This window comes from Juglans microcarpa x Juglans regia, chromosome 1D, assembly GCF_004785595.1.
Source record: "Juglans microcarpa x Juglans regia isolate MS1-56 chromosome 1D, Jm3101_v1.0, whole genome shotgun sequence".
Lineage (NCBI taxonomy): Eukaryota > Viridiplantae > Streptophyta > Magnoliopsida > Fagales > Juglandaceae > Juglans > Juglans microcarpa x Juglans regia.
The window spans coordinates 39,207,030-39,232,185 of record NC_054594.1 but is presented as its reverse complement, the minus strand read 5'-3'; the positions used below and the strand labels follow the sequence as shown (position 1 = coordinate 39,232,185).

Below are 25,156 nucleotides of genomic sequence, written 5' to 3'. Positions count from 1 at the left end.
ATTTGACCGCTGGTGAAAATATATATATATATATATATATATATATTTTTAACTTAGTAGTTAAGGAAGTGATTTTAAATGTATTGGTATTTTTTTTATTTTTTAAAAATATTTAAATATATTAAAAAAATATGAAAAAAAAAAAGAAAAAAAACAAAACCACTGGACAACACACCTAGCAGTAAGAGTGAGGCGGCATAGTAACTTCACTCTTTCATTATATATCTCAACTCATATCATCTAATAATTACAATTTTAAATTCTCATTTAAAATAAAATAAACAATTCAACTTTTTCAAATTTCAAAACAAAATAATATTAAAAAAAAAATATTTTAATAATATTTTATTTAAATTTCAACTTTTATCTCATCTCATCTGTAAAAACAAATGATGCCTAAATTCCCAACTACAACCTTCATCATACCCGAGTACTAATCTGACCGCTAAATATTGCTTAGTAACAGTATGCATTTTCTGATCAAATACTTTAAACGAAATTTTGCAAATGGTTCTATTGCTGTTCCATTTCTCATTTCCAACGCCTGTCCTAACCAAATATTCTTTTGAAAAGCCAGGGCAATGAACGCTCTTAACATGACCAAAAATGAACCTACCCATAGAAAGTCACATATCTCCCCCCACCCCCAACCAAAAAAAGAAAAGAAAAAAAGGAACATAAGCTTGATACCAGTGTCTCATGGATGAAATTCCTTTGGCCCAAACGTTCATTCCATTTTGCCCTCCTTTATTCGGGCAACCATATTTTGGTACTTACTGCATATGCACAACACTCTTATAACTCCCCCAATTTTCTCCAACAAAGCAAGATAAGCTTCCCCAAGTTGTAAAATTATAAAGGAAATGAATATCCACGAAGATACTTGGAATCCACACCCAACTCACGCACCAATGCTACTCGCCCAGTTCGTGCCACCTACATAAAAGGCGAATAAACATAAAAATTGTCATCAAAATGTTGCAATGACTGACAGCACACTATAAAAATAAAACAAGAAAGGCAACGAGACTGAAATAGCGCAATGCTTTTGAAGCTACGAAAAAAAATTATTTCAAATTGATAACCCATGTGAAATTGAACTTTTTCATAGTAGTCATAGTAGAATCCATCTTGGGGCTTAAACAGAAAAAATGGTTCAGAAAAAATTAAAAATTGAGGCTCCTAAAATACTAGCATCTGAGCTACATTTAAAAAATACAACTGAAAGTTAAATAGCAAGACAAACCTCACAAATGCCATAGGGCTCTAACAATCTCTGCAGTGCAACCATCTTGTGCAAATCCCCTGTAAGCTGATATTCAAACACCAGCATTTTTATTGATATCAACAGTTAAAAAGGCATGAAAATACTAGAAGAAAGCAAGAAAGTTCGTTTTGCAGTAACAGCAGGAAAATAATAACCCTAAATACCTTTTTTAAGAAACATGCATCAATCACTTTTACCACGTAGTAATGCTTAAAAATATCCATTAGAGTTATTTAACACTCTGCAAAAAATATAGAAAGAAAAAGAAAAGCATGGAAAGGCATTTGATGCACTAGAAATAATAATGTCTTGTGCTTCTCCTCGTATTTTGAGTTATATAGATCAGGCCATGGATGAACAAACTGCAGAGTGCTCTAAATGAGTGCTTCTTTGGTGAAATGATATTGTTGCAAGGTGGAATAGGTAGAACTTGAGTAGAGGCCATGACATGAACAAGTAAACTGCTCTATTTCTGGTAGAGGTGGACTATGAGGGTATTTTTAAATGAAAAAAAAAAAAAAAAAAGGAAGAAGAAGACGGTTCATCATTATAGCTCTAGAAAAGCTGCAACTTTGCCTTACCAAAGAAGCCAGACAGAAAAAAGAGTTTGACGAACAATTTCTAAGTACAAGCAACCAAAGGCACATGACAGTATCGTTTTCCAAGGATTATCACAGGACTTTCATATAACAATTAGAAGACCAAGTTTTGACTGGAATAAAAGACAACTTCCTTTTTCTACGACACACTCTGAAATAAAGTGCATATAATTTCTAACTGGGCAGATAAAGAGCGCACAAATATTACCATAATTATGCCTTCTAGCAAAGACGTGTTTTTTTTTTTTTTTTTTTTTTGGGGGGGGGGGGAGGTGGGGGAATAAGACCATATGACATTGCATTTGTAACTTCTAATATATATCTTGGCGGCCTTGTCGATCCATAACATCATGATGATATTTACGGACTTATAAAAAATGATGATATTTACGGACTCTTTGTAGGCTGATCAGTGTAACTCAAGCTAAACAAAGAAAACCCACATTTCCATCAGATAATGACATAAAAATTAGTGCACAGTAGGTGCAATATATAACACTCGAATAGAGAATTCTAGTGAAATCTTGGAAAATAAAAAGTACCTCAAGGGTGATTGTGTAATCAGACACGTCAACTGCTTTAGCCCTAAAAATGTGGGCAATGTCAAGGACATCCCTTCGAGCAGAAGCATTCGCCGCAATCTTTATCAACATCAATTCTCGCTCAGCAAATGGCAAGTGAGTGATATCACGAACCTGAATGAATCATGACATAAGAGTTCAAAAACTCAGACATAAGAGCTCTATAAGGAGATTTCCTTGCAGCCAACAAATTATCAACAGAACTTGACTCGTAAATACTGAAGAAAGCATCAGCATGAAGGTTCCAAAGGAATTTATAAGATGTAGAGTGATCCACCATGATTGCCATCGAACAGGAAGCTACGGATAATTAACATATATATATACACTATTGAGTGAGGATCTATAATTATCAAATGTTTATGCACCAACTCATTAACACTACCATCTACATAATGGTGAAAATCCAAAGACTAGAGAGATTTTTTTAAGTAGAAAAACAAAATCAAGGTAATGGGAGGGTGGCACAGCATCCAATTCTTCTATCTATGTTAAAGAGGTTGTGTTATATACTACTCATCCCACTCTCATCCCATTGTGTTGACTTTGCACTGCCCATCAATCCTTAGATCAGATCTTATTTTTTAAAACAATAAATTCAAGAGTTAGGAGAATGCCACATGCCACATCAACAGAGTAGGATAAGAATGAGATGGAAGTATAGTCTACCTAGCATTTTCCCTATGTTAAAAATATGGGGTTTTAAAAATGCTATTTATTTATTTGATGTAATACATCCTTCCTCCTAATTGAACTTTCTTACCTCATGAAGATCTACTAGCTTATGAAGTTGCTGCACCAACTTGTTAATTGATTCATCTGTTCCAGGAACAACAGTTGTAATGCGGGAGAGCCCCTCAACTTCGGCATTTCCAACAGCTAAACTCTAATAAAATGAAATAAAGAAAGTAGGTTAGCAGATGAAGAAACCTTATAAACAAAAGCTTCATTAATTGTAGAAGACAAAGCAAAAGGAAAGAGGAAAAAATGACAATGACAAAAAAAAAAGGAAAGTACCTGAATGTTATAACCCCTTCGAGAAAAAACCCCTGTAACAATATTGAGAACTCCGGGAGAGTCATTTACAAGCATGGATAAAGTGTGAGATTGAAGTCCACTTGTCTGAAAATAACCCGGCATTAATTTGCATCACAAAACAACTAACTTTATTTAACCATTTTGTTTCACAGTCACCATCTGACCAATTGCCACATGGCTATAATTCAGTCATAATGCATAAAGGCAAAAACTGTAATTAGATATAGGCCCTTGACATCAACTATATTTACAAATCACCATTCAAAGCTAAATTTATTTAACTTGTAAAACACGGCCCACTCCACTGAGATTTCTGAAAAGGCTATGTACCTTTGAAAGTAAAATTACAATCCCTCAAGGCTAAAACCCAAGATGGAAAACATTACTCTTTTCTTCACACAACCAAGGATGTTGAGTAAGATGCCAAATATTATCTCTTATGAGTGTCTGACTAGAACTTAGTCCCCTTTCTTCATGTTAGATTGTACATGAATCGAATTACCCATGGCAGTCAAGGTTCCTTAGAAATGAATAGGTAAAAGAAACTAAAGAAACAATTAGATTTTAGCCATCAAAATAGATGAATAGAAAGCAATTTGATAGTTGACATCACCTCTGCAAGAACATACAACAAGCATCAGCAGCAAGATGTCAGAATCCCCCAGGAGATTTCTTGTCCGTCCCAAGAATGAAATGGTATACAACGCAATAGCATGAAAATTTTATACTAAGGTGAGCCATAATTATCTTTTCTTAGAAATTTTATGGGAAGCACAAGACCCCGTTTGGCTAGATCTACAACTATTTCCACATTCATGGAATGTCGTGCAGCAGTTAAAATGAGATGATCTGTAGTGGCTTCCACATGAGTTCAAATACACTTCTTACTTTATGTCAGACAAAACCAAAGGTGGTTTGAACACTAAAAAAATCAATAGCTTTTATCAAAAAATTCAACAATTAGGTGTTTTTTTTATAATGAAGTAGGATTTTATTCAAACTCAAAAAAGGTGTGAACCGAGATATCAGTAGGAACTGCAACAATTAAAAAGGATTTTATTTCATCCCATTTTCCTCCAAATAAAACAATAGGAATTGATTACTCAACCAAGATATCAGTCATGGTGGACCGTGATCTGAGCAATAAGAAGAGGAAGAAGATTGAAGGATAATAAGAAATGATAAGTAATCTTACATCTTCATCATTGAGCACACCCCAGTGAGCATCAAGAACTTGACTGGTTGCAAATCCATCAAATGGCTCTACAGGATAAACATCTCCCTTCATGAAAATTATAAAGAAGAAATCAATTCTCAATATGTTACTTTATATGTGCTCTCCCTATCCATGATTAGAAGCCGATTTGCATTTTTTCACTACATACGTCCAAATCCAAAAGTTAAACATTAACTATCTCTACTTTCCCACAATACCCATTACTTTTCCCTGAAATTTGAGTATTTATCAATAGACCCGGCCAACAAGAAATCAAAGGTTGAAGTTCATACCCCTGCAGACATATCAGTTCTGTCATTGAGTTTTGTATCCTGTGGAGGAGCACCAACAGCTATTTTTCCTTCAAGATCTGGATATGAAGCTGCTGAGAATCGCTGAAATGGAGCAGATGCACCCTTTCTTTCCCTTCTCAATGCAATCTACCAGGTATACCCACTTTCAGACATTAACATGCGGAATACACATTCAAATAACAAAATACCTTTCTTGTGACGTACCAATGTATCATGAGGAAGGAGAGAACACCAATAAGCAAAGAGAAGAGAAGCGAACAATAACTATAAAAATCTATCAAGCAGTTCGAGGGAAGTTGTCAACCTTTCCTGTTCTGGCAATTTCTTTGATCCCAAACTTGCTTAAATTTCTTTGCATGGCAACCATCTTCCCTGGATCTCCAGTTACCTATATCAATTTCAGAAGAATCTAACTTGTATTTTAGGACTTCTTTTTGGATAAGTTAGATAAGTTTTTTTAATGACCATACAAGGAAGGTGGGGTGGGGGAGGGAGGGGGGGGGGGGGGTGTATTTAAAATTAAACGAATTTTAAAACCAAACAATTCACTTCAGTAACACATTGAACTGTGAATTCCATTTGGAATTCATGATGTGAACTGATCTGATAAATTAAAAGTGTAATTTTAGAAGAAAGGTGAGATTGGAGATAACAAGGATTTGACATTTCTAATTCTGAAGAAAAATTGCAACCTAGTGTCTAGTAGGCATTCTTACAATTATTATATAGGCATACATTTAGGTGGCTAGCGTTTACAGATGTAATAGAAGTCCAAGCTATTCTTGTTATGCTTAGTTGATGTGCACTACAAAACATAAAAGTTGTCTCACAAGGTGATTTGATGAACTTTTTCGAAACCATAAATCATAACCTCTCAGATTTTTGGGGAAGTTCAATTTAAGAACTCCCCATGCATCTTCAAATTATATTAGTAATAATTTTCCACCTAAGTTCTACACGCACATACCCAACTTCCTGAAAATATACAAAAAATTAGGAATTCCTAACTAATTTTGCAAGAGTTCAACTTTCAACTGCTCATACAATGGATAAATGATACATGTAAAAAGAGAATCGGTAAAATATTTCCAATAATCACCTCAATGGTAAACATATATTCTGAGATATCCACGATTCTTGCTCGGAAGGTGTTCACTAGCCACATGATCTGAAGATCAGCCAAGAAAAAAGGCTTGGTAATGAAGAAAAATAGTAAATAGTAACACAAATATTTCAATAGATACAAGAAAAATCAACATTTAAAGATCAGCCGAGAAATAAGGTTCAGTAATGAAGAACGTGGAAAAAAGTAAAGAAATGAATCTTTAAATAGATTCAAGAACAATGTTGAACATGTAAAGATTTACTAAGCAATTACCTCGGGACGGTACTCTGGACCTGCATTGATTTTTATAAGCATTAGTTCACGTTCTACCTGTGGCTCATTCGATATATCTTCAACCTAGTTATTAGATCAAAAGTGATAAGTTAAAAGATTTTGGAACTTATTCAAGAAATAATCTTGAAAGACCAAAAAAAGGAAAAAATAAAGAAAAAGGAAAACGTAAGATGACATGCAAAACAAAAAATTTTATGACAAGTCAATTGTATTAATATCGTCGAGGCGCAGGCAAACCCAAGTATATGGGGTGTATACAAGAGAAGGCACCCAATTGTGGAGTGAAAAACACAAATGAGGCAAGGGATGATGGAGTAAGAATAAATGGAAAAGCAGATACAGGTACCTGCAGAAAATATTGAAAATATCAGGGCTTGATCATGCTAGTCATATTTTACACCTCATTAAGCCAGTTTTTAAGCATAAAGCCGATGGAGAATTTCAAATATCATGTATATGAGTGCATATCTAGAATTTCCAATATATTTAAAAAAACTTATGTAGGGAAGAAGTCATACATACACACATAGACATACATGCAATGAAGATTATATGTGTCTATGTGTGTATATACCATATGGACTGCTATGAATGTCCCATTACAAATATGAACATATAAATATAACCTGCTAAACAAAATACAAGAGCTATGTTATAACCTTTAAAACATTCACAAGCTTCTCGAGCTGCTCCACAACTTGTTGTATAACTGTTTCAGTCCCAGAGACAACAATTGTAAAGAGTGCTTTGTCCTTGTTTAGACCAACAGCAAGGGACTCAATGTTATATCCCCTCCTGGCAAAGACCCCTGCAATCCGATTTATCATTCCACTTTCATCCCCAACAAACACTGAAATCGTGTGCCGTCTCACCCTGGATATATAACAGAAGGACGTAGCATAACCAAGAAAGGATATCAGGTCCAGCACACTACGACAAAGTCAGAACCAGATTTTTCAATTACTTCATTTCACCCAAAACGTGACATTATAATTAATCTGATTATATAGGGACAAAAGTTCAAAGACGTGCAAAAAGGCATGTATTCGAAGGCATTAATGTGTTTCATCTATCAAACAATAAACTAAACCAGAATAAATGCAAGATAAACCCATTATCTTACAAGGTAAAAGGCAATGTACATTTGTGCTACCGTAACTCAGATATACTAAAATTATTCAATCAATGTAGTAAATGAATCATATCTTCCTACTTCCTAGTCCCTTTCATTTCATATATGAGATGGTGCACTCATGAAATATAAACGATATATAGTTGGACAGTAAAATTCGAAGAAACAATGTGTAACAACACAGAAACAATTAAGTACGATCCACCAGCTGAATTACAATTCCAAACATGTTTGTAAAACCAAAACACCAAAGTTGTGTGCGTGTGTTCTATGTTTTCCTAAAATTTAAACATTAATAGATAATTCACAACCAATCACTACACTCGTGTGAATTTATTGATAATAATAGCAAATATATCACAATTCAACAGAATTTAGCTCGACCAGGCCGAGCAATCACATCAGTATGGTCACAACCGTATGACCAAATCACAGCACTGATACAAGAAACGAGCAAAGTTTAACAATAACAAAAAAGGAAAGAACAACCCAGGCGAGAAAAAAAAAAAAAAAAAACAAGATGAACAATCACGCATACGATCACGACCATGAAACCGAAAGAAATAACCGAAAATTTGAATGTGTCCATTCACTAACTTTGATCTCGTTGAGGAAGAGGATGAGCCACTGGAGGAAAACGCTGTGCCGGAGATCTTCTCGTCCACGTGTCTTTCAGAGAGCACCAGCCTCCTCCCGGACTTATAATTAAGGGCTTTCGAAGTAAACCCAGCAAGCTTCGAAGGAAAATTTAGGGTTCTAGAAAACCTCAAAGTGATAGAAGAGGCTGAGCGTGGCTTGAGAGCGAGAATCGGTGGGGTGCGAGTTGAAATGGCCGCCATGGCTGATCGGAGAAAGAGAGGCAAAAACGACAAATGATGAGACTGTTAGAGCTCCCTGCAAGAATATATAGATATCTCGTATGGGTGGGTCAGGTGAACTTTGGATTCGGGTAAACGTAAAGGTCCCTTTTTTTAGGAGTACTTGAATATAATGTGACGCCCCCCGCTTGCATGTAACGGAGATTTGAACTCTCAATACATGCCTACATATTTCGTTCATCATAGTTAATATATAATGCATTATAGTATGTAATTAATAGTATATAATAATTATAGCAGAATAAAGATGATTAAAATAAAACTCATATCAGAATGAACTAAACATCTCAATTACATTAATAAACATCATAAGTTCAAACTTAAAGATAGCACATCATTAACACAAGTACTTGAAATCAAGTTTTAATAGTTAGATCAACTCTTTTATACGCACTAAGGTATGAAGAGTTAGTGCTATGAATGCCATAATCAAATATAATCTCCGCTCCGGATCCGGCTCCTCCTCGACCAATTGTATCCATTAGTCCATCCTGATCGGTCTCTTCCTGTCTTGATATAACTTCTACCATTCTGGGAGGAATGGTAGTGGGACCACAGTGAGATTCCTTGAAATCTCATCAAGTTAACAACCAACATGTACAAAGATAAATTATACATGACAAATGATAAATATGACATGTATACATGCAGAAAAATCTATATTATTCTCTCATCCAGCTTTTCTCAAAAATTCTTTCAAGCCATACAAAAAATATTTTGATGCACATTTTCTTACAGATAGCATTTTAAAAAATATAACATGTCATCATCATTAACATTAACATTAACATCATAACATATGGTATCATCACAGCTCCTCATATATACTGTGAGTACCTGCTAATGATCGTAGTACAACTCATGTTGAAACTACAATGTCTGTAGACTCGTTCTCAATATATTAGTAACATAACATTTCATTATAACATCATTATCGTAACATCCTAATATCATACATATGCACCCACCAGCCTTAGGTGCCATAAATTTGACTTTGTTCTGGTATTATTTTAAAAGAATCTATTCAAAATCTGTTGATTGTTTTTCATCAATCTAGAGGTTGCCACTTCATTTTTACTTACTCTAGAGTGGTTAGAGAAGACTCACTAGGATAATTACACATCCTAGCCTTTAGGATCGTGACAAAAATTTATATTTTCATGCTATACTTGAAAATGTGTTTCATGACACATGTTTGTGAAGTATGAAATTGGCAATTCATATAATATGCTCAAATGCAAAAATTACATATGTTATGTAAACAAATAATCAAATGCACAATGCTATGTTTCATACTCAAAATGACATTTATATCATAATGTGGCATTTATTAATAAATCATAAAAAATTATCAAAGTGTAAGTTAGAGACTAACTTAAATAGCAGTGGACAATTTCGGTCAAGTAGCAGACAAACAGTAAAAAAAAAAAGAGAGAGAGATGAAGAAATGAAAATGAAAATAAAAATGAGAAGTGAGGAAGAGAAGAAATGACAAAACAATTACGGGCAATTTTAGTCAAGCAGCGGGCAAACAACAATGGACAAAAATCAGTCATGGCAACTAAACACTATGGTTTGTCTTTCTTGAAACTTTTGTGAATTATGTTTTACTAACATGATTATTTCCTATGGTGCGAAACACCAATCGTACGACCTGGCATGACATCTCTAATTAGCATAACCTACAACTACAAAATCAACTAAGTTCTATTAGGAAAGTCAACTAAACTAAACAGGAACTCCATCAACAACTTACCTCCCTGCGAGGTAAAAAGTGAAAGGTAGACCTAAAATGTTGTCTTATCCCTCTCTTGGAGGAGTGCGGGTCAGTCCTTGGCCACCCGAAGACAGAAATTTACCTTCCTCGCAAGAGTCAACAGGCAGGAGCCAGTCGAGTAACAGACTGCTTGAACGACTTACCTCCCTGCGGGATACCATAGGGAAAGGTAGGCCTAAAGGTTGCCTTGTCCCTCCCACAATGGAGAGCAGGATCAGCCCTACCGCTCCTCGAATGAATTACCCCGACCTCCGCTACGATAAAGTGTGGGATCGATGCCAGTCTGACCCAAATTTACCATTTTTTATGATGTCAACGAGCATGAGCGAGTCCAAAACAAAATACCCGAACAACTTATCTCCCCACAAAAGATGATAGGTGAGCAGGTGGCTCAATTTCCTCGTCCTGGAGAATGGGACTAGCCGTGAGGTGGCCCGAATAACTTATCCCGACCTCCATCATAGTGAAAGAGTGAATCAGCCACATCACTGTCAGAATTACCTTCCCGCGGGGCAACATATGGAAATGTATGCTTTAAAGGTTGCTTTATCCTTCCTGCGGCGGAGTGCAAGTTAGTCCTTAGCTACCCAAAGGAAAATGTTTTTACCTTTCTCGTGAGCTCAATGAGCGAGAGCGGTTTCAGTAACAAAATTGCCAGAACAATTTACCTACATGCAGGACACCATAGGGAGATGTAAGTTTTAAGGTTGCCTTATCCCTCCCACAGTGGAGAGTGAGATCAGAATCACGACTACCCGAATAACTTATCCCGGCCCCTACTACGACGAAATGTGGGATCAACATCAGTCTGACCCAAACTTACCATTTCCTACATTGTCAACGGACGAGAGCTGGTCTAGAACAGACTGCTCAAACAACTTAGCTCCCACAAGGAACGAAAGGATGAGATGACCTAGAGGCCGTCTTGTTCCTCCAGTGAAGGAGAGCGAGTTTAGCCTTGAGGCTGCCCGAATACTTACGCCGACCCCCACTGTGGCGAATGAGCGGACCAGCCACATCACTGTCCGAATTACCTCTTCGGGGGTGAAAGAGATGATTTAACATGAGGCATTTTGACCACTCCCCGACGGAGAGCGAGCTGAGCCTATGGACCGTCTGAATAATGAAAAGAAAGATATGGACATCATCAACGAGATCTCCACCAACGGACTCTACATCAAAGAAATCGTCATCAGCAACTTACCTCACCGTGAGGCAAAATGGATGAGTGTAATGCCTAAAGCTGCTCTATCTCTCTCGCGAATGAGTGTGGGTCGGCCCTTGGCCATCCGAAGACAGAATCTCCACCAACGGACTCAACATCAATGAAATCGCTATCAACAACTTACCTCCCCGAGAGATACAAAGGGAAATATAGGCCTAAAATGTTACCTTATCCCTCTCGTAGATGAGTGCAGGTCGGTCATTGGCCACCCAAAGACAGAATCTCCATCAACATAATTTTCATCAGCGGAATCTACACTAACATAATCTTCATCAACATAATCTACATCAGCGAAATCTCCACCAGCGAAATCTCCATCAGCGAAATCTCCATCAACAGAATCTTCAACAATGAAATCTTCACGTACAAAAACTAACACTTTAACAATGTAGAAATGAGCAAATGGAAAGAAAAGACGACTAAGGAAATAGGAGCAAAAAGATCAGAGCTAAAGGAAATAGGAGCGAAAAGAAAAGACGGCTAAAGGAAATAGGAAAGGAAAAAAAAAAGGTCAAAGGAAATCGGCAGGATAAAGCGACGGCATGAAGGCTCGAGGGGGTAGAACCCCACCTGAAGACCGACAAGTGAAAAAACTGAAGGCCCAGCAGAACGAGGCGAGGCAAATGGAAGACAGACTGAAAAATTCCCTTCAGACAAGTCCGACAGGAATTTGAAGGGTAATTGTGAGGGAATTTTTCCCCATCCAAAAGGAATTTCCTAGGCCCAGCCAATCAGCCAATAGGGGACTCACTAGAAGACAAAATATTAGAGAAGAATGAGAGACAGTAGGGAAATGACTTAAAGCCAAGAGGGGGTAGGAGATAAAAGGGACAGGGACTTCGACTTTTCGAGGACTAGATTTTCTTTCGACTTTTGGGTTCTACTTTGACTTCTTCTTCAACCTGAAAGCTCTAGAGAGAACTTCTTATCCAATGAATAGATCTATAGCTTCCACTATATAGTGAGACATGAGAGGCTATGAGAGACTGTAAACAAGCTTATTATTGTGAAATCTCCCCTCCTCAAACCCCATGGATGTAGACCTAGTGATGAATCACGTAAATCTGTGTGTTCATCTCTTCTTATTTCATCTGCTTTTAAAAATTGTTCACCGTCATGGATGTATGGGGGCTCCAAACAATACCGATCCATGCCCAACCCATCTTAGCGCGTCTCGGGAATAGATCTCTCTTTCATTTCGGACTGTGCATTTGTTGACGTTAACATTACTTATTATATTTTACTTGTAGGCTTATTATTTAATACCACATTAAAAAATATTGAGAATATAGTGATAAAAAAAAAAAAAAACGAGAAATACGTTTTTCCTCTACTAATTACGAAGTGATAAAGATTTGAATAAGGATTAGAAGAAGTCAAGAGGAATATAATGCTTTGGATGCATGAGAATTGTCGAGGCAGAAAGTAAAGAGAAGGGTTGCAACTCTTGTAACATGCAGAAGGACCACTTCGTACATTACAGGTGGCAATTACTCATACTAATTTGTCCCCATGAAAAAAAGTAGCAATTAATCAGTTGACAAAGAAAAAATGCTAGCTGAGTTGAAAGCATTTAGCAACGACAGAAGAAGCTAGGTTTTTTTCCCGAAATTATCAAGAAATTATCATACTCGTGAAAATCAGTTACCGACATAAGAATACATAGACTCAAACTTCGTAAACCGACGAGTATAGACACAAGAATTTGATAAAAATAAATTTATAAATTGATATGATTTCATATGATCTGTTAGATTTATTTTATAATAAAAATAATTTTACAATTTAACGTATCACATCAAAATATATTAATTTATGAATTTATTTTTATGTCTTCACTTTATGACTAGGTCTGATTATATTTCACAAAATTTTGAAACCATCTTATCTAATCTTAACATTAAAACATCATTTAAATACAAACATTTTTCAATTTTAAATTTTTAAATTTTTAACTTTTTCATCTAATCGTTACAATTTTCTCAAACTTCTAAACAAAATATAAACAATAATTCAATTTATTAAAATTAAAAAACAAAAATTCTATCTTAACCTTTTTTAACTTTTTTTTTATTTAATTTTTTCTATTTCCTTTTTCAAAATTCTATAAAAAATGTAATTCAAATTATTTTACTACTATTTATAGATTTTTCATCTTATTTTATTTTATCTATATAACTTAACGAGGCTTAGGCCAACTCGTTTGGATGTTGAACTAAATTGAGATGAATTGAATTCTTTATAAATAATAGTGAGTTGAAATAGTAAAGTGAGTCTTATCTAAGATGAATTTAGATGTATTTAGATGTTAAGATGAATTTAAATATATTTATGAGAAATAAAAAAAGATTATAGATTCTGCGTGTAAAGATGTGTTAAGTTTAAAAAAATTATAAATTTTACTTGTAAAATAATTTTTAGTTGAGATAAATTTAATAATTAAAGAATTAAAGAATTAAATATTAAATTAAATTTAAAATTAAATTAAACTAAATTGATATCAATTTAATTCCAGATTCAAACGAAAACTTTAAAGTATTTCTCTTGCGTAAAATAATGGTTTGATGGATTGTTGCCGATCATGGAATTCCACGCGTTGGTACGCGGTTAGGCGGGTCGCCTCCTCCATGAAATTTCCTTCTCCCGCATTTGAATTTTTGGGATTTTTTTTTTTTCAAAGTTAAAATCAATAATTGGTGGGGGTCTCCCGACTTTTACACATGGGCCCCACTCTACCCCTTTACTTTCGTTTTTTAGGCTTTGGATTGTCTACTTTTCGATGCGTAGGGACAAGTCTACCTTGTCTTCACCCAACAACCCTCCTAACATCACGGTTCTAACTTTTGTAGCCTTGTTTGTTTTTATAAATTATTTTATTTTATATAATTATTATATATATTTTTAAATTTTTATATAAAATATAATAAATAAATAATTTTTTAAATTTTAAAATAAAAATAATATTAAATAATATATCTAAATAATATTTTATTTTATTTTTAATTTTCTTCTCATTTAATTTCATCTTCTAAATAAACAAAAATTTAAGTGTCGGCAATTTTACGAGAAATTTATGAAGAAAGAAGAGACAAATAGAGATAAGATCCTATGGATTTCCACCCATGCGCGGGGGACTTACATCCAACTAAATATTTCCTCTTTATCTAAACAATACCAACATCTCATACTTTTCTTTAAAGTCACCATGTTCTTATCTCAAACAATCAGACAAGGCTCTCTTCCAACGTATATCATAATTCAATATTTTTTTTCTAAGAAGTGAAAATCACCAAAAAAATTATCTTTTTGGTGGTAGGACATATTTAAAATTATGATTATTTACATGAATTTTTGTTCAAAAGAGAAGGGCTACAATTATAAAAAGATTTTATAAAAGTAAAATTATAAAAATATATTTATAAATTACAATCTAAGTATTTAAGATATCACGTAAAATTATTTTAATTTATAAATTTATTTTCATAAAAATTTTTTGTGATTAAAGTATTTCTCATTAATAATATATACTCGTGGGGTTTAATATTATTAAAAAATTATATTTTCGGATGCTTAAAAGGCGCATGATAAAAATTATATTTTATTTTATTTATAAAAAAGGATAGATGGGCTTATTTTGTACGCTCGATTGATTTTGATTATTATATAGATCAAACACAAATATCACGACAAAATATAATCAAAATATGTTGAAAGATAATGCAGAGGTGGAATTGTAACGTGGAAGACCGGAGGGGATTGTTGCCGGGTTCTACACGACGGGTTCAGGCGTACAAAAATTATTAACGGCTTTTTTTCCGCTACATCGAGTGGAAAACGAGAACTCTCTCTCTCACTCGCGCTTCCCTCGGTTCTTTAAATTGACATTCGTATTGTACAACTGTCCCGGTATCGAGAGCTTCCGAGCCCGTCCCTCAAGCTCTCGATCCGATCCAACCCAACTCAATCACAACTGCATGCAGTCCTCGTGGTATTCTTCTTCTTCCATCTAGTATTCGAAAGAACAAAACTCTGCTAATTGATCAAGGAAGAAAATGCAGAAAATAGCGGCGCAACTGAGGCGGGGGATATCCCGGCAGCTCTCAACAGGGACGCTGGGGCGGACGCTGAGCAGGCAATTCACGCGGCAGTCGTCGCTGGACCCAAGGAGGAACAAACAGAGATTCAGCTTCGGGAGGCAGTCGTCTCTGGACCCGATACACCGGAGCCCCGAACAAGACGACGCCGTCGATCTCACGGTGCCGGAGAATCTCGACGCCACGATGCACCTCCTGTTCATGGCGTGCAGAGGGGACGTCAAGGGAGTGGAGGATCTCCTCAACGAGGGGATCGACGTCAACAGCATCGACTTGGATGGGAGGACCGCGCTGCACATCGCCGCGTGCGAAGGCAATGTCGAGGTCGTCGAACTCTTGCTCAGCAGGAAGGCCAACCTCGATGCTCGTGATCGCTGGGGGAGCACGGTACGGCACTACCGGTTTGTTTGTTAGATTTGTTTCAAAATAAATTTTCTACATCTTCTTTGAGCCGATAAATCTTCTTATAGTTCTGTGTAGGTTCGCTTGATTTGTTCGAAGATGGAATCTGTGGCTTGTTATTAAAGAGGAAAAAACTGAATCGGAAATTTCGTCAGGGAGATTTCAAATGTTGCTAGCTTTTACAGTTAGGCTACGTTTGGATGCTGTGATGAATTAGATGAATTGTGAATAGATTTATTTCGTAGGTTTTATTAAGTCGGATTTAACACCCCCCTCCCCTTTTTTTTGGTAAGGTTAGGATGAGTTTTTTAAAATTTATAAAGTAGGTGAAAATGAATTTATTTATTTTTTTTAATTTTATAAGAAATTAAAGAGTTATTTAGATTCAAAAATAAGTTGAAATAATTTATAAATAATAGAATAAAAATTGAATTATTTATTATATTTTATATAAAAATTAAAAAAAATTATAATCACGAAACTAAAAGAATTGAAATAAGTTAAAAAGATAGATTTTGAACGCAGACAATCCCTTAAGCAGAAAAAACAGTGATACCATAATTGATTGGAGAGAAGTTAAATTTGGTTAAACCAAACACAATTATCTGCGGTCTTCACCTTCGATATGACCTTTACATGTATTACTTCTCTCTATCTGGACAGGCAGCTGCTGACGCCAAATATTACGGACACACTGAAGTTTACAATATTCTAAAGACCCGCGGAGCCAAAGTTCCGGTTCGATATGAACGTTTCCTCGTTTTTTGAAAAAATCTGTAAACAGACTTAGCTGATTATTCTGTATTCTTACAGAAAACCAGGAAGACGCCAATGGTTGTTGCAAATCCTCGAGAAGTACCAGAGTACGAGCTTAATCCACTGGAGCTCCAGATTCGGAAGGGTTCTCAAATCTCTAAGGCATGATCCTGTTCCCTTGACTAGCAGCTCTGTAGATTCGTACTGCTTAAAAACGCGCGTATAGATTCCCCTCACTCAGAAATAGTAAAGAAACCAACGATGCATCCTGGCAGCTCAAATATTGAATCGCGCTTTTGTTTTGTTCTTGTTTTTCAGTTTTCAACTGTGATGGCAGTACTAAAGAGCCTTGTATGTGCTTTTAACTTTCTTTGCAATGATTTGCCTTTATAGGTTGAAAAGAATAAGCTTTTATATGTCATGCATTTGACTCTTTGCATATGTATTCTTGTACGTTTGTCAAGTGATTAACAAGTTGCATGGTATGTTATATGTTGAGAAATCATCTATTAATTGGAAGCTTGAGATATGGTATTGTTTTAAACCTATGCATTATTTTTCATATGCCAATAATGATCTGTCTTTTTAGACATAGAAAGTGATAGTTATTGTTTGCTTTAATCATGCAGGAAATAATTTGTGCACGATAACCTGCAATCGTGTTTTTATTTTATTTTATTTGAATAAACGTTAAGAAGTATATGCCTATTTGACTTGGTGTGTCTTTTGTTGTTTCTTTAGAGACCACTATACCAGTGATGATGTTTGAGCTTTTTTAGTTCTATATATGAAGCACTGCAAAGTTGTCAGAGAAATCTCCTATGTATAGGCAACGTAGTTCTTCATTTTCCAGTCATCTATTGTATTCTGTCGTGATGTACTTGCTAGTTCAGATTAATATTATCTATTTTTTCTGAGGTTTATTATTATTATCATCATCTTTATTACCATAAATTGAGAATGCCTTTTCATCCTGATGAAACTCCGGACATAATTGCGCATTTGCAATTATGGTTGGTTTGAGTTCTTTGATTCCTCACCTCCTTCTCTCTCTGCGCCTTTTATTTGTTGTTGTAATTTTATTTTTCATTTTTTTTTTGCCGGCATTGAGCAAACTGTTGAATCATTGATGCTTTCTCAAATATATTTTGTTATTTGATAGATGTCTTTGTTCGTCTACCTATTACAGGGATCATATCAAGTGGCTAAATGGAACGGTACAAAGGTTTCCTTAAAGATACTTGACAAGGACAGTTATTCAGACCCTGATAGCATGTATCTGCTCATCTCATTTTGACATTTTTTTTTTCTTTATGTATGTTAGAACAGTTTTTATGGTAACTCATCCAAAAATATATTCTGACTTCCTTGTATCCCTAGTCTAACAACTATACGTGTTGCTCTTGTATATGCCCTGTATACTTGACCATGCCTACTTTCTATCATCAATAAAATCATTATTTACCGACAAATAAAAGAAAACCTAATGAGGAATGAATAGTCATTAGAGATGTAACCTAGAGTACTGACATTATATAGAGTTGAGTGGTGAAAAAGAATTCAATTACTGAAACGTAGTTAGTTGAAAAAGGTCTCACATGGCTTAAACATGATCGTCTAAAAGAAAGTTTTAGTTGAATTGAATCTCAGGTTTTTTTCATAAGTTAATGATATTATTAACTTTATTTTTATAAAGTTAATAATATCATTAAATACAAACTATGAAGTTGCTACCAAATACACAAGGTGTATACTGGAGATTCACCTAATCAACAAAATGAAGTTGAGTTGAATTGTAGTTTGCATTTTTGAGATCCTCATATCTTGGAAGCTACTTGACCTAACCTTTACTTTTTTTCGCCTGTCTCATATGCATGGACTACTGCTGCTTTTTTGCATGTCCTCCTGATTCTTGATTCCACTGGGTGCCTTGTTTATGTTCATACCTAGATAACTGCTCATGATATGCATGGTGATTACATACTCCACGAGTGCAGATAAACTCAGTTTTCCATTTTTTCTTTTTTCAATTTACACCAATCAAATACTGGTTATTTCAAGTCATGGTTTTCCCTTATTTGTATGAATTTCCAAGAGGCAGTAGAAGAAAGCAATTTAGGCCTCGTTTGGATGTTGAGATGAGATGAGATGATAAATTTGTGAATAGTAATGAAATAATTTGTGAATAGTAGTGAAATGGTTTGATTTAAGATGTTTTTTGGGTTTTGGGAAATGAGAGAGACAAAGTTGAATAAAAATATTATAAAGTTAAAATATTGTTAAAATATAATTTTTTAATATAATTTTTGTTTTGGGATTTGAAAAGGTTGAATTGTTTTTTGTGTTTTGTTTAGAAGTTTAGGAAAGTTGTAATGATTAGATAAAAAGGTTGAATATTTGAAATTGAAAAGTGTTTGTGTTTGTAGTGTTTGGATGTTGAGATGAGATTAGATGGGATGAGATGAGATGAGACCATCTTGCAATTCAAACGGGGCCTTAATCTTTCTTCCTCTTCCTTCTCTCCTCCAAATGAATATGAAAAATCCTATGGGGCAATAATCTGAAGAAGGGAAGTTTATAGTACTTTAGTCTCCTCTAGGCATCTAAGAATGTGCGATAATGGCACCGAATGTCCTTTTAGGAGTCAATTTCAGACTCGAGTTGATGTTTATTTTCCCTTATTTTATTGTTTGGATTGTTGGAGCCTTCACTTTTGGGACATTTCTAAGATTATAATGCCTAGATTCTGTGACCAAAATACCATTGCTGTTAAAACTTGCTCAGTGGTCATTTCTTTGTTTTTTGGTTCAGGATGGTTGTTGAGTCTGTTGGTTCATAGAGTTTAGCAGATAGCTATAAAACCCACTCCTGTTTTCATAATTATTTAGTTTCCTTTATTTTAACAGAAACGCTTTCAAACACGAGCTAACGTTGCTAGAAAAGGTCCGGCATCCTAATGTGCTTCAGTTTGTTGGAGCAGTTACCCAAAATATACCCATGATGATTGTTTCAGAGTATCATCCAAAAGTAAGCATGCATCTCTCCCGCTCCCCCTCCTTCCTTCCCCTTCTCCTTGCCCCTGTGTGTACAAGCACTATACATATCTGTGTGAGTATTCATAAAGACTCTTCTAGTTCTAGTAGAAGATGAACATGCTGATTGGCATGGGGATGCTAATAAGGACGGTTTTCTGGGGTTAATTAAATTTTCTCTACCCAGGAACTCCTTTAGCTTTCTTTGAAAACATTAAGGAATGCCGCTTTGGTTTTTCATCATTGAAATGTTTTAATCCCAACTTGACATTGCCTATACTGGTGATTTTTCAGGGTGACTTGGGAAATTATATTCAAAAGAAAGGACGCCTGTCTCCATCCAAAGCTCTAAAATTTGCTCTTGATATTGCTAGGCATGTCTATCTTGCTGGAATCCTATCTGAAAGACTGTGGACGCTATTTTTTAATAGAATAGTGAACCCTGCTTCTTGCACACACTGTCCATACACTCCTATTAATTTTCTAAGCATGCTTTTGGCCTTTGTAATTGGCATATGTATTATATCAATGAAATGACTCGAAGTGCTTATAATTTCTCGTATTCCTGCCATATGTATCCAGAGTTTCTATGTTCTAATCTCTTGATCAATTTCATCTTATCAGGGGCATGAATTATCTTCATGAATGTAAACCAGACCCAATTATCCACTGCGACTTAAAGCCAAAGTAAGACAACCAAATGCAAAAGTTGATCTGATGTGTACAGCAATTTCAAACTGAATATAATTTCTTCTTGTTGGGATGTATGCTAATATTTACAATCTTGGTAAGGTGCCAGAAATATTTTTCTGGACAGTGGAGGTCATTTGAAAGTGGCTGGATTTGGTTTGACAAGATTGTCTAAGCTTTCACCAGGCAAAGCAAAACTAGCACAGCCAGGGGCTGACCGTTCAAGTACGTTATTGTGTACACCATATATCTTAACTCTTGCATTGGATCTATGATAGATTTTAGTGGACACAGCATGCACCTCGACAGAAAATTATATTTGCTTTTGACAGTATAAACATATATATAATGTACCAACTCCAAAACGGCAAACATTCTTTTAATTCTCACTTCAGTTTGACAGTATGAGTTTTTAGTGTGCAGAAAGAAGTGATAATTGCTAGGTACTGTTGGCTTTTAGTTTTCTAATGGGAATTTATAACTAAAAATATATTTCTGATTGTTAAAAATCTGGGTGGTCTCTTGGAGTTTGATATTCCTTGTTCATCCGGCTATAGCTCAAGAGTGGAGGCTCTAAACTTTTGACCTTTATTCAGCTGCAGTCTGGTAGATTGAAGCAGTTTATATACAGGATAATGATTATAAAGATTAACTACTTGTGATTAGTTGCTACACAGAATATACCATTGCTGTGGGTTCAATTAGTTGTTTTCTCTAATGATTGTAGACTTATATATGGCACCCGAGGTTTACAGAGATGAGATATTTGACAGAAGTGTGGATTCCTATTCTTTTGGTCTCATTTTATATGAGGTATATCTTTTCACAAATTCTTGTATTCTACATTATTAATGTTTTATCATGTTTAATTACTTATAATTCCTTAATATCTTGAGATAACCTCCACTTTCGTGGGTTTAATATTACCATATTGGGGACTATGGTTGATTCTTGTTCTTTTCTATGGTTGAACATACAGTAAGAAATTTAACTCACAGTTATTAATTGGCAAGTAATCTGTCTTAAACACTATTTCTTTGATTTGTTTTGTATGCCTAGATGATTGAGGGTGCACAACCTTTCCATCCCAAGTCTCCTGAGGAAGCTGCACAAATTATGTGTTTAGAAGGAAAGAGACCGCCATTCAAGATCAAAGCAAAAAGTTATCCTCCAGATCTAAAAGAGTAAGTTTGATTTTTGAGAAAACTCGTCAAACTTATTATAGCTTGAAGATTTTTAACTTTCAAAGTTGGGATGCTGACTTGAAACCAGTAAGGGTAATTTTTTAGATAACCCTTTGTCATTAGGATAAATTTTCAAATCGTGTGCATAGTTGCTTAAAAATCCAGGTTTGGTGTGGGTTTATTTTATCATGGATGAAAAATATGTAGTTAGTATGATCACTCTGCTTGGCAAATATTCAAGTTTTCTTTTAATTTGACTTCCTGAATATAACAAGTGTACATGTGTTTCTAGTGCTAGTCATATTTAAATTTAAAATATCTGGGTATCCGGGTTCCAGACCGGGCCGGTTTTTTCCCGGGCCGGATGAACAGTCTTAAGCTCAAGTAGCCTTCCTCTAGGATCAGAATGGGAAAGAGAGTGAAACGCACATGGTATGAGTGTAACTTCCCAATAGAAAAAGTTCATAAAAACTCACTGTAAAACTGCTTTTTTCTATGCATGTATTTTTTCAAGAAAGTAATGAACAATCTCTGACGACATTCCATGCTAAATATTTTCTTGTTAGATTTGAAAAGGAAATCTGCTTTTTGAACCTATATGCAGGTTGGTTGACGAATGTTGGGATGAAGAAGCAGTTGTGAGGCCAACCTTTTCTGAAATAATTGTCCGGCTAGACAGAATAGAATCAACTTGTTCAAAACAAGGATGGTGGAAAGACACTTTTAAGCTTCCTTGGTATGTTTCTCTTACCAATTATCTCTATGTTATTTGTTGTACTTGATTGACATGAAGAAATCCATATAAGAAACTTGGAATATACCTTGATAACCATTCTTGAGCTCATAGCCTGATAAGTAAAATTATCATTGCATACCTGCGATTAGGGAAGCAATCTTGCACATCCTCAATGTGTGGGTTTAGCTTATAATCGATAGACTAGACTTAACTGTCCTAAGTAAAACCAAGTTGAGGATGTTTCTTCATTTAAGTGATAAATTGGAACACTGGTACCAATTCCTCATGAAAAACTTTTACTAGGTAAAGTTGAAACATGCTCCCAAAGATATGTTGACAAGTTTTCAGGTGACAATGTGAAAGCACAAGAAAAGCAACGAATACAGTTGAATCTGAGTTCACCTGATGCACCTAGATGATTGTGCAATAGAGTACAGTCGGTAAGATGGATATCTGCGACATATTCCGAAACTTACCACGCCCGGAAATCTCAAACTACAACAAATTCTAGCTGAAAAGAATCTGTCTCATTCCACCAAACCAGTGCTGCTGGGGATATAAAATTTCTAATAGAGAGAGATTACTTGAATTTTGATATTGATATATATATATATATATATATTCAGGTATGGATAATGTTTTCCAATGAAGCCTATGGTGCCATAATAGCTTATTCATAGCGTGGGGAATATGCATTGTGCACTAAATTCATGTAGAATGTCAATTATAGTAGATTCCTCAATGCACTCTGGGTTACTAATAATTCTGATACTAAATGTAATGTTCTTCTCTTTTGATCTCTTCGCCTAATGGGGGAATGATGCAATTATGTTCAGGATTTAAGAGGAGGTCTCGGCAAATCATGATAATGATAATAACAAAGAGGAACGAGACAAGCACTCAGTTCCACTGGAAAAAGGAAAAGAGAGAGATCAAGGGATTTTCTTCGAATCCAGGTTTTGGAGTTTCATATTGTGTATAATTAATATGGTGAAACAATGCAGAGTGAACAAAGTAAATGTATATCTCTGTCCTCTTTTGGAGCGGGCACAGTCCCTTTCCATGTATAATGTGAGGAGAGGAAGAGCTTTGGTTTAGCATATCAACTTGTGGATAATTAACATTATAACAAGAGTTGGTCGAAGAAGATTAATACCCAGATTTTAGGAAGTGAGAAACTCGTTTATTTCCACATCACTTCTCAACTCATTTCATCTCATTTAATCATTACAACTTTTTCAAATTTCAATATAAAATAAAATAAACAATTCAATTTTTTCAAATTTCAAAACAAAAATAATATTAAAAAAATATATCATAACAATAGTTTATTCAATTTTTAATTTTCATCTCAATTCGTCTCATATGCGAAAACTAGGGGTGGGCAGCGGGGCCCCGCACCCCACTGTCCGCCCCGCCCCGCCCATGCGGGGCGGATGTTTCAGCTCGCTCAAGCGGGGTGCGAGGGCCCCCACCCGCACCCCAGGACAGTTGCGGAGGCGGGGGACGAAGGGGGTGAAGCCCCGCTTCGCTTTTCCCCCGCCCCGCTATATATATATCTATATATAATTAAAATTATATATATATAATCCATAAATAATTTAGAACGACGCCGTTTTGTCTATGACAAAACAGTGCCGTTTCACTTTTAGAATTTAGGTAGGCTTGCACTAAAAGTGAAACGGCGCCGTTTTAGTTTTAGTTAAGGTTCCCCCCCTCCCCGCGACTTTCTCCTTCAGCCCTTCTCGAACTCTCATCTCTCACTCTGCACTCTCCTCTCTCACTCTCTCTGTCTCGATCTCTCTGCGTCTCTCGCGCTCTCTCAGTCTCTCTCATTCAAACTATTCTCTCTCTCCGTCCCGCACAACTGCACGAGCAGCACAAGTACGAGATTTTCACTATCCAGTCACTCCACCGTCGGTCCGTCGTTTACTCGTGCGAACTTAAAGTTATTTTTCACTTCGAATTCGCCGCCACTCAAAGGTAAGAAATCCGAAACCCTAGATTTTTTATTTTTTTTAGTTTTGGATTGGAGATTGGAGGAAGGTTGGGTTGAATCGGAGATAGAGGATGAGAATAATTGTGAATTTGTGTGCTATGGAGAAATTTGTGCATGTGTTTGATTCGTGTGTTTGTTTGTTTGTTTTTGTTTGTTTGTTTTTTTTTTTTTTTTTTTGTATAATCCGAAACCCATTCTTTCAATTGAAACCCCTGAATTTTAGGGTTTCGGATTGAACCCCTAAATCAATTTAGGGGTTCAATCCAAAACTCAATTTGATTTAGGGGTTCAATCCAAAACCCTAAATTGAGTTAGGGGTTTCAATTGAAACCCCTTAATTTTCAATTTATTCAATTTATGGGTTTCAATTGAAACCCCTAACTCAACATTTATTAATGACATTAAATGATAGGCTTATAAGTGAAATATTATAAATAGTTTCCAATTATTTAATACAACATGATGGATGATGAGAGAATGATATTAAAATGGATGATGAGTAGTATTACTTTATTATTAAATAAATAATCCCACTTATCATCCATTCATCCTCACACACTACACCTATTTTAATTTTTTTTTCACTTTTCTTATAACAAGTAATCAAGTATGAGAACAACTCAATTAGTTTTAAAATAATAAAATTAAGAAAACCTACAACTAGTTTACAACTATTTTGTAATTCTATTTAAAATAAAGAGTAATTATGTAAGATTGAAAATACTTTTTAATGAAGTGCTACAATCATTAAAAGAAAAAACTGCATCCTATTTAAAATGTTTGATAACATGCAAATCTCGTACATCCTATTTAAAAACGAGATTTATTATTAAAAAA

The 25,156-nt window shown here is 35.2% G+C and overlaps 2 protein-coding genes across 5 annotated transcripts; one reads left to right on the top strand and one right to left on the bottom strand.

Annotated features, from left to right (window-relative positions):
* Nucleotides 1–465: 465 nt before the first annotated feature.
* On the bottom strand, nt 466–8,476 carry LOC121267663 (acetolactate synthase small subunit 2, chloroplastic). 2 transcript variants are annotated; one of them, XM_041171644.1, is made up of 12 exons: nt 8,144–8,476; nt 7,074–7,287; nt 6,394–6,477; nt 6,115–6,183; nt 5,320–5,403; nt 4,995–5,141; nt 4,681–4,767; nt 3,465–3,569; nt 3,211–3,333; nt 2,409–2,561; nt 1,247–1,312; nt 466–936 (listed from the first exon to the last, which is right to left on the bottom strand). In XM_041171644.1, exons 1-12 carry the CDS (start codon nt 8,383–8,385, stop codon nt 853–855), a joined length of 1,458 nt encoding a protein of 485 aa, XP_041027578.1. In that variant the 5' UTR covers nt 8,386–8,476; the 3' UTR covers nt 466–852. The 2 variants fall into 2 exon arrangements, with proteins under 2 accessions (XP_041027578.1, XP_041027588.1); XM_041171654.1 differs by lacking the exon at nt 6,394–6,477 and having other exon boundaries at nt 8,144–8,438.
* Nucleotides 8,477–15,127: 6,651 nt separating this feature from the next.
* On the top strand, nt 15,128–23,490 carry LOC121266728 (integrin-linked protein kinase 1-like). Of its 3 annotated transcripts, none has more exons than XM_041170548.1 (12): nt 15,128–15,907; nt 16,586–16,660; nt 16,736–16,840; nt 17,868–17,953; nt 19,585–19,705; nt 20,005–20,084; nt 20,335–20,397; nt 20,510–20,625; nt 21,128–21,213; nt 21,460–21,584; nt 22,189–22,320; nt 22,630–22,852. In XM_041170548.1, exons 1-12 carry the CDS (start codon nt 15,479–15,481, stop codon nt 22,631–22,633), a joined length of 1,422 nt encoding a protein of 473 aa, XP_041026482.1. In that variant the 5' UTR covers nt 15,128–15,478; the 3' UTR covers nt 22,634–22,852. The 3 variants fall into 3 exon arrangements, with proteins under 3 accessions (XP_041026482.1, XP_041026475.1, XP_041026468.1); XM_041170541.1 differs by having other exon boundaries at nt 22,624–22,852; XM_041170534.1 differs by lacking the exon at nt 22,630–22,852 and adding an exon at nt 23,157–23,490 and having other exon boundaries at nt 15,129–15,907.
* Nucleotides 23,491–25,156: the final 1,666 nt, after the last annotated feature.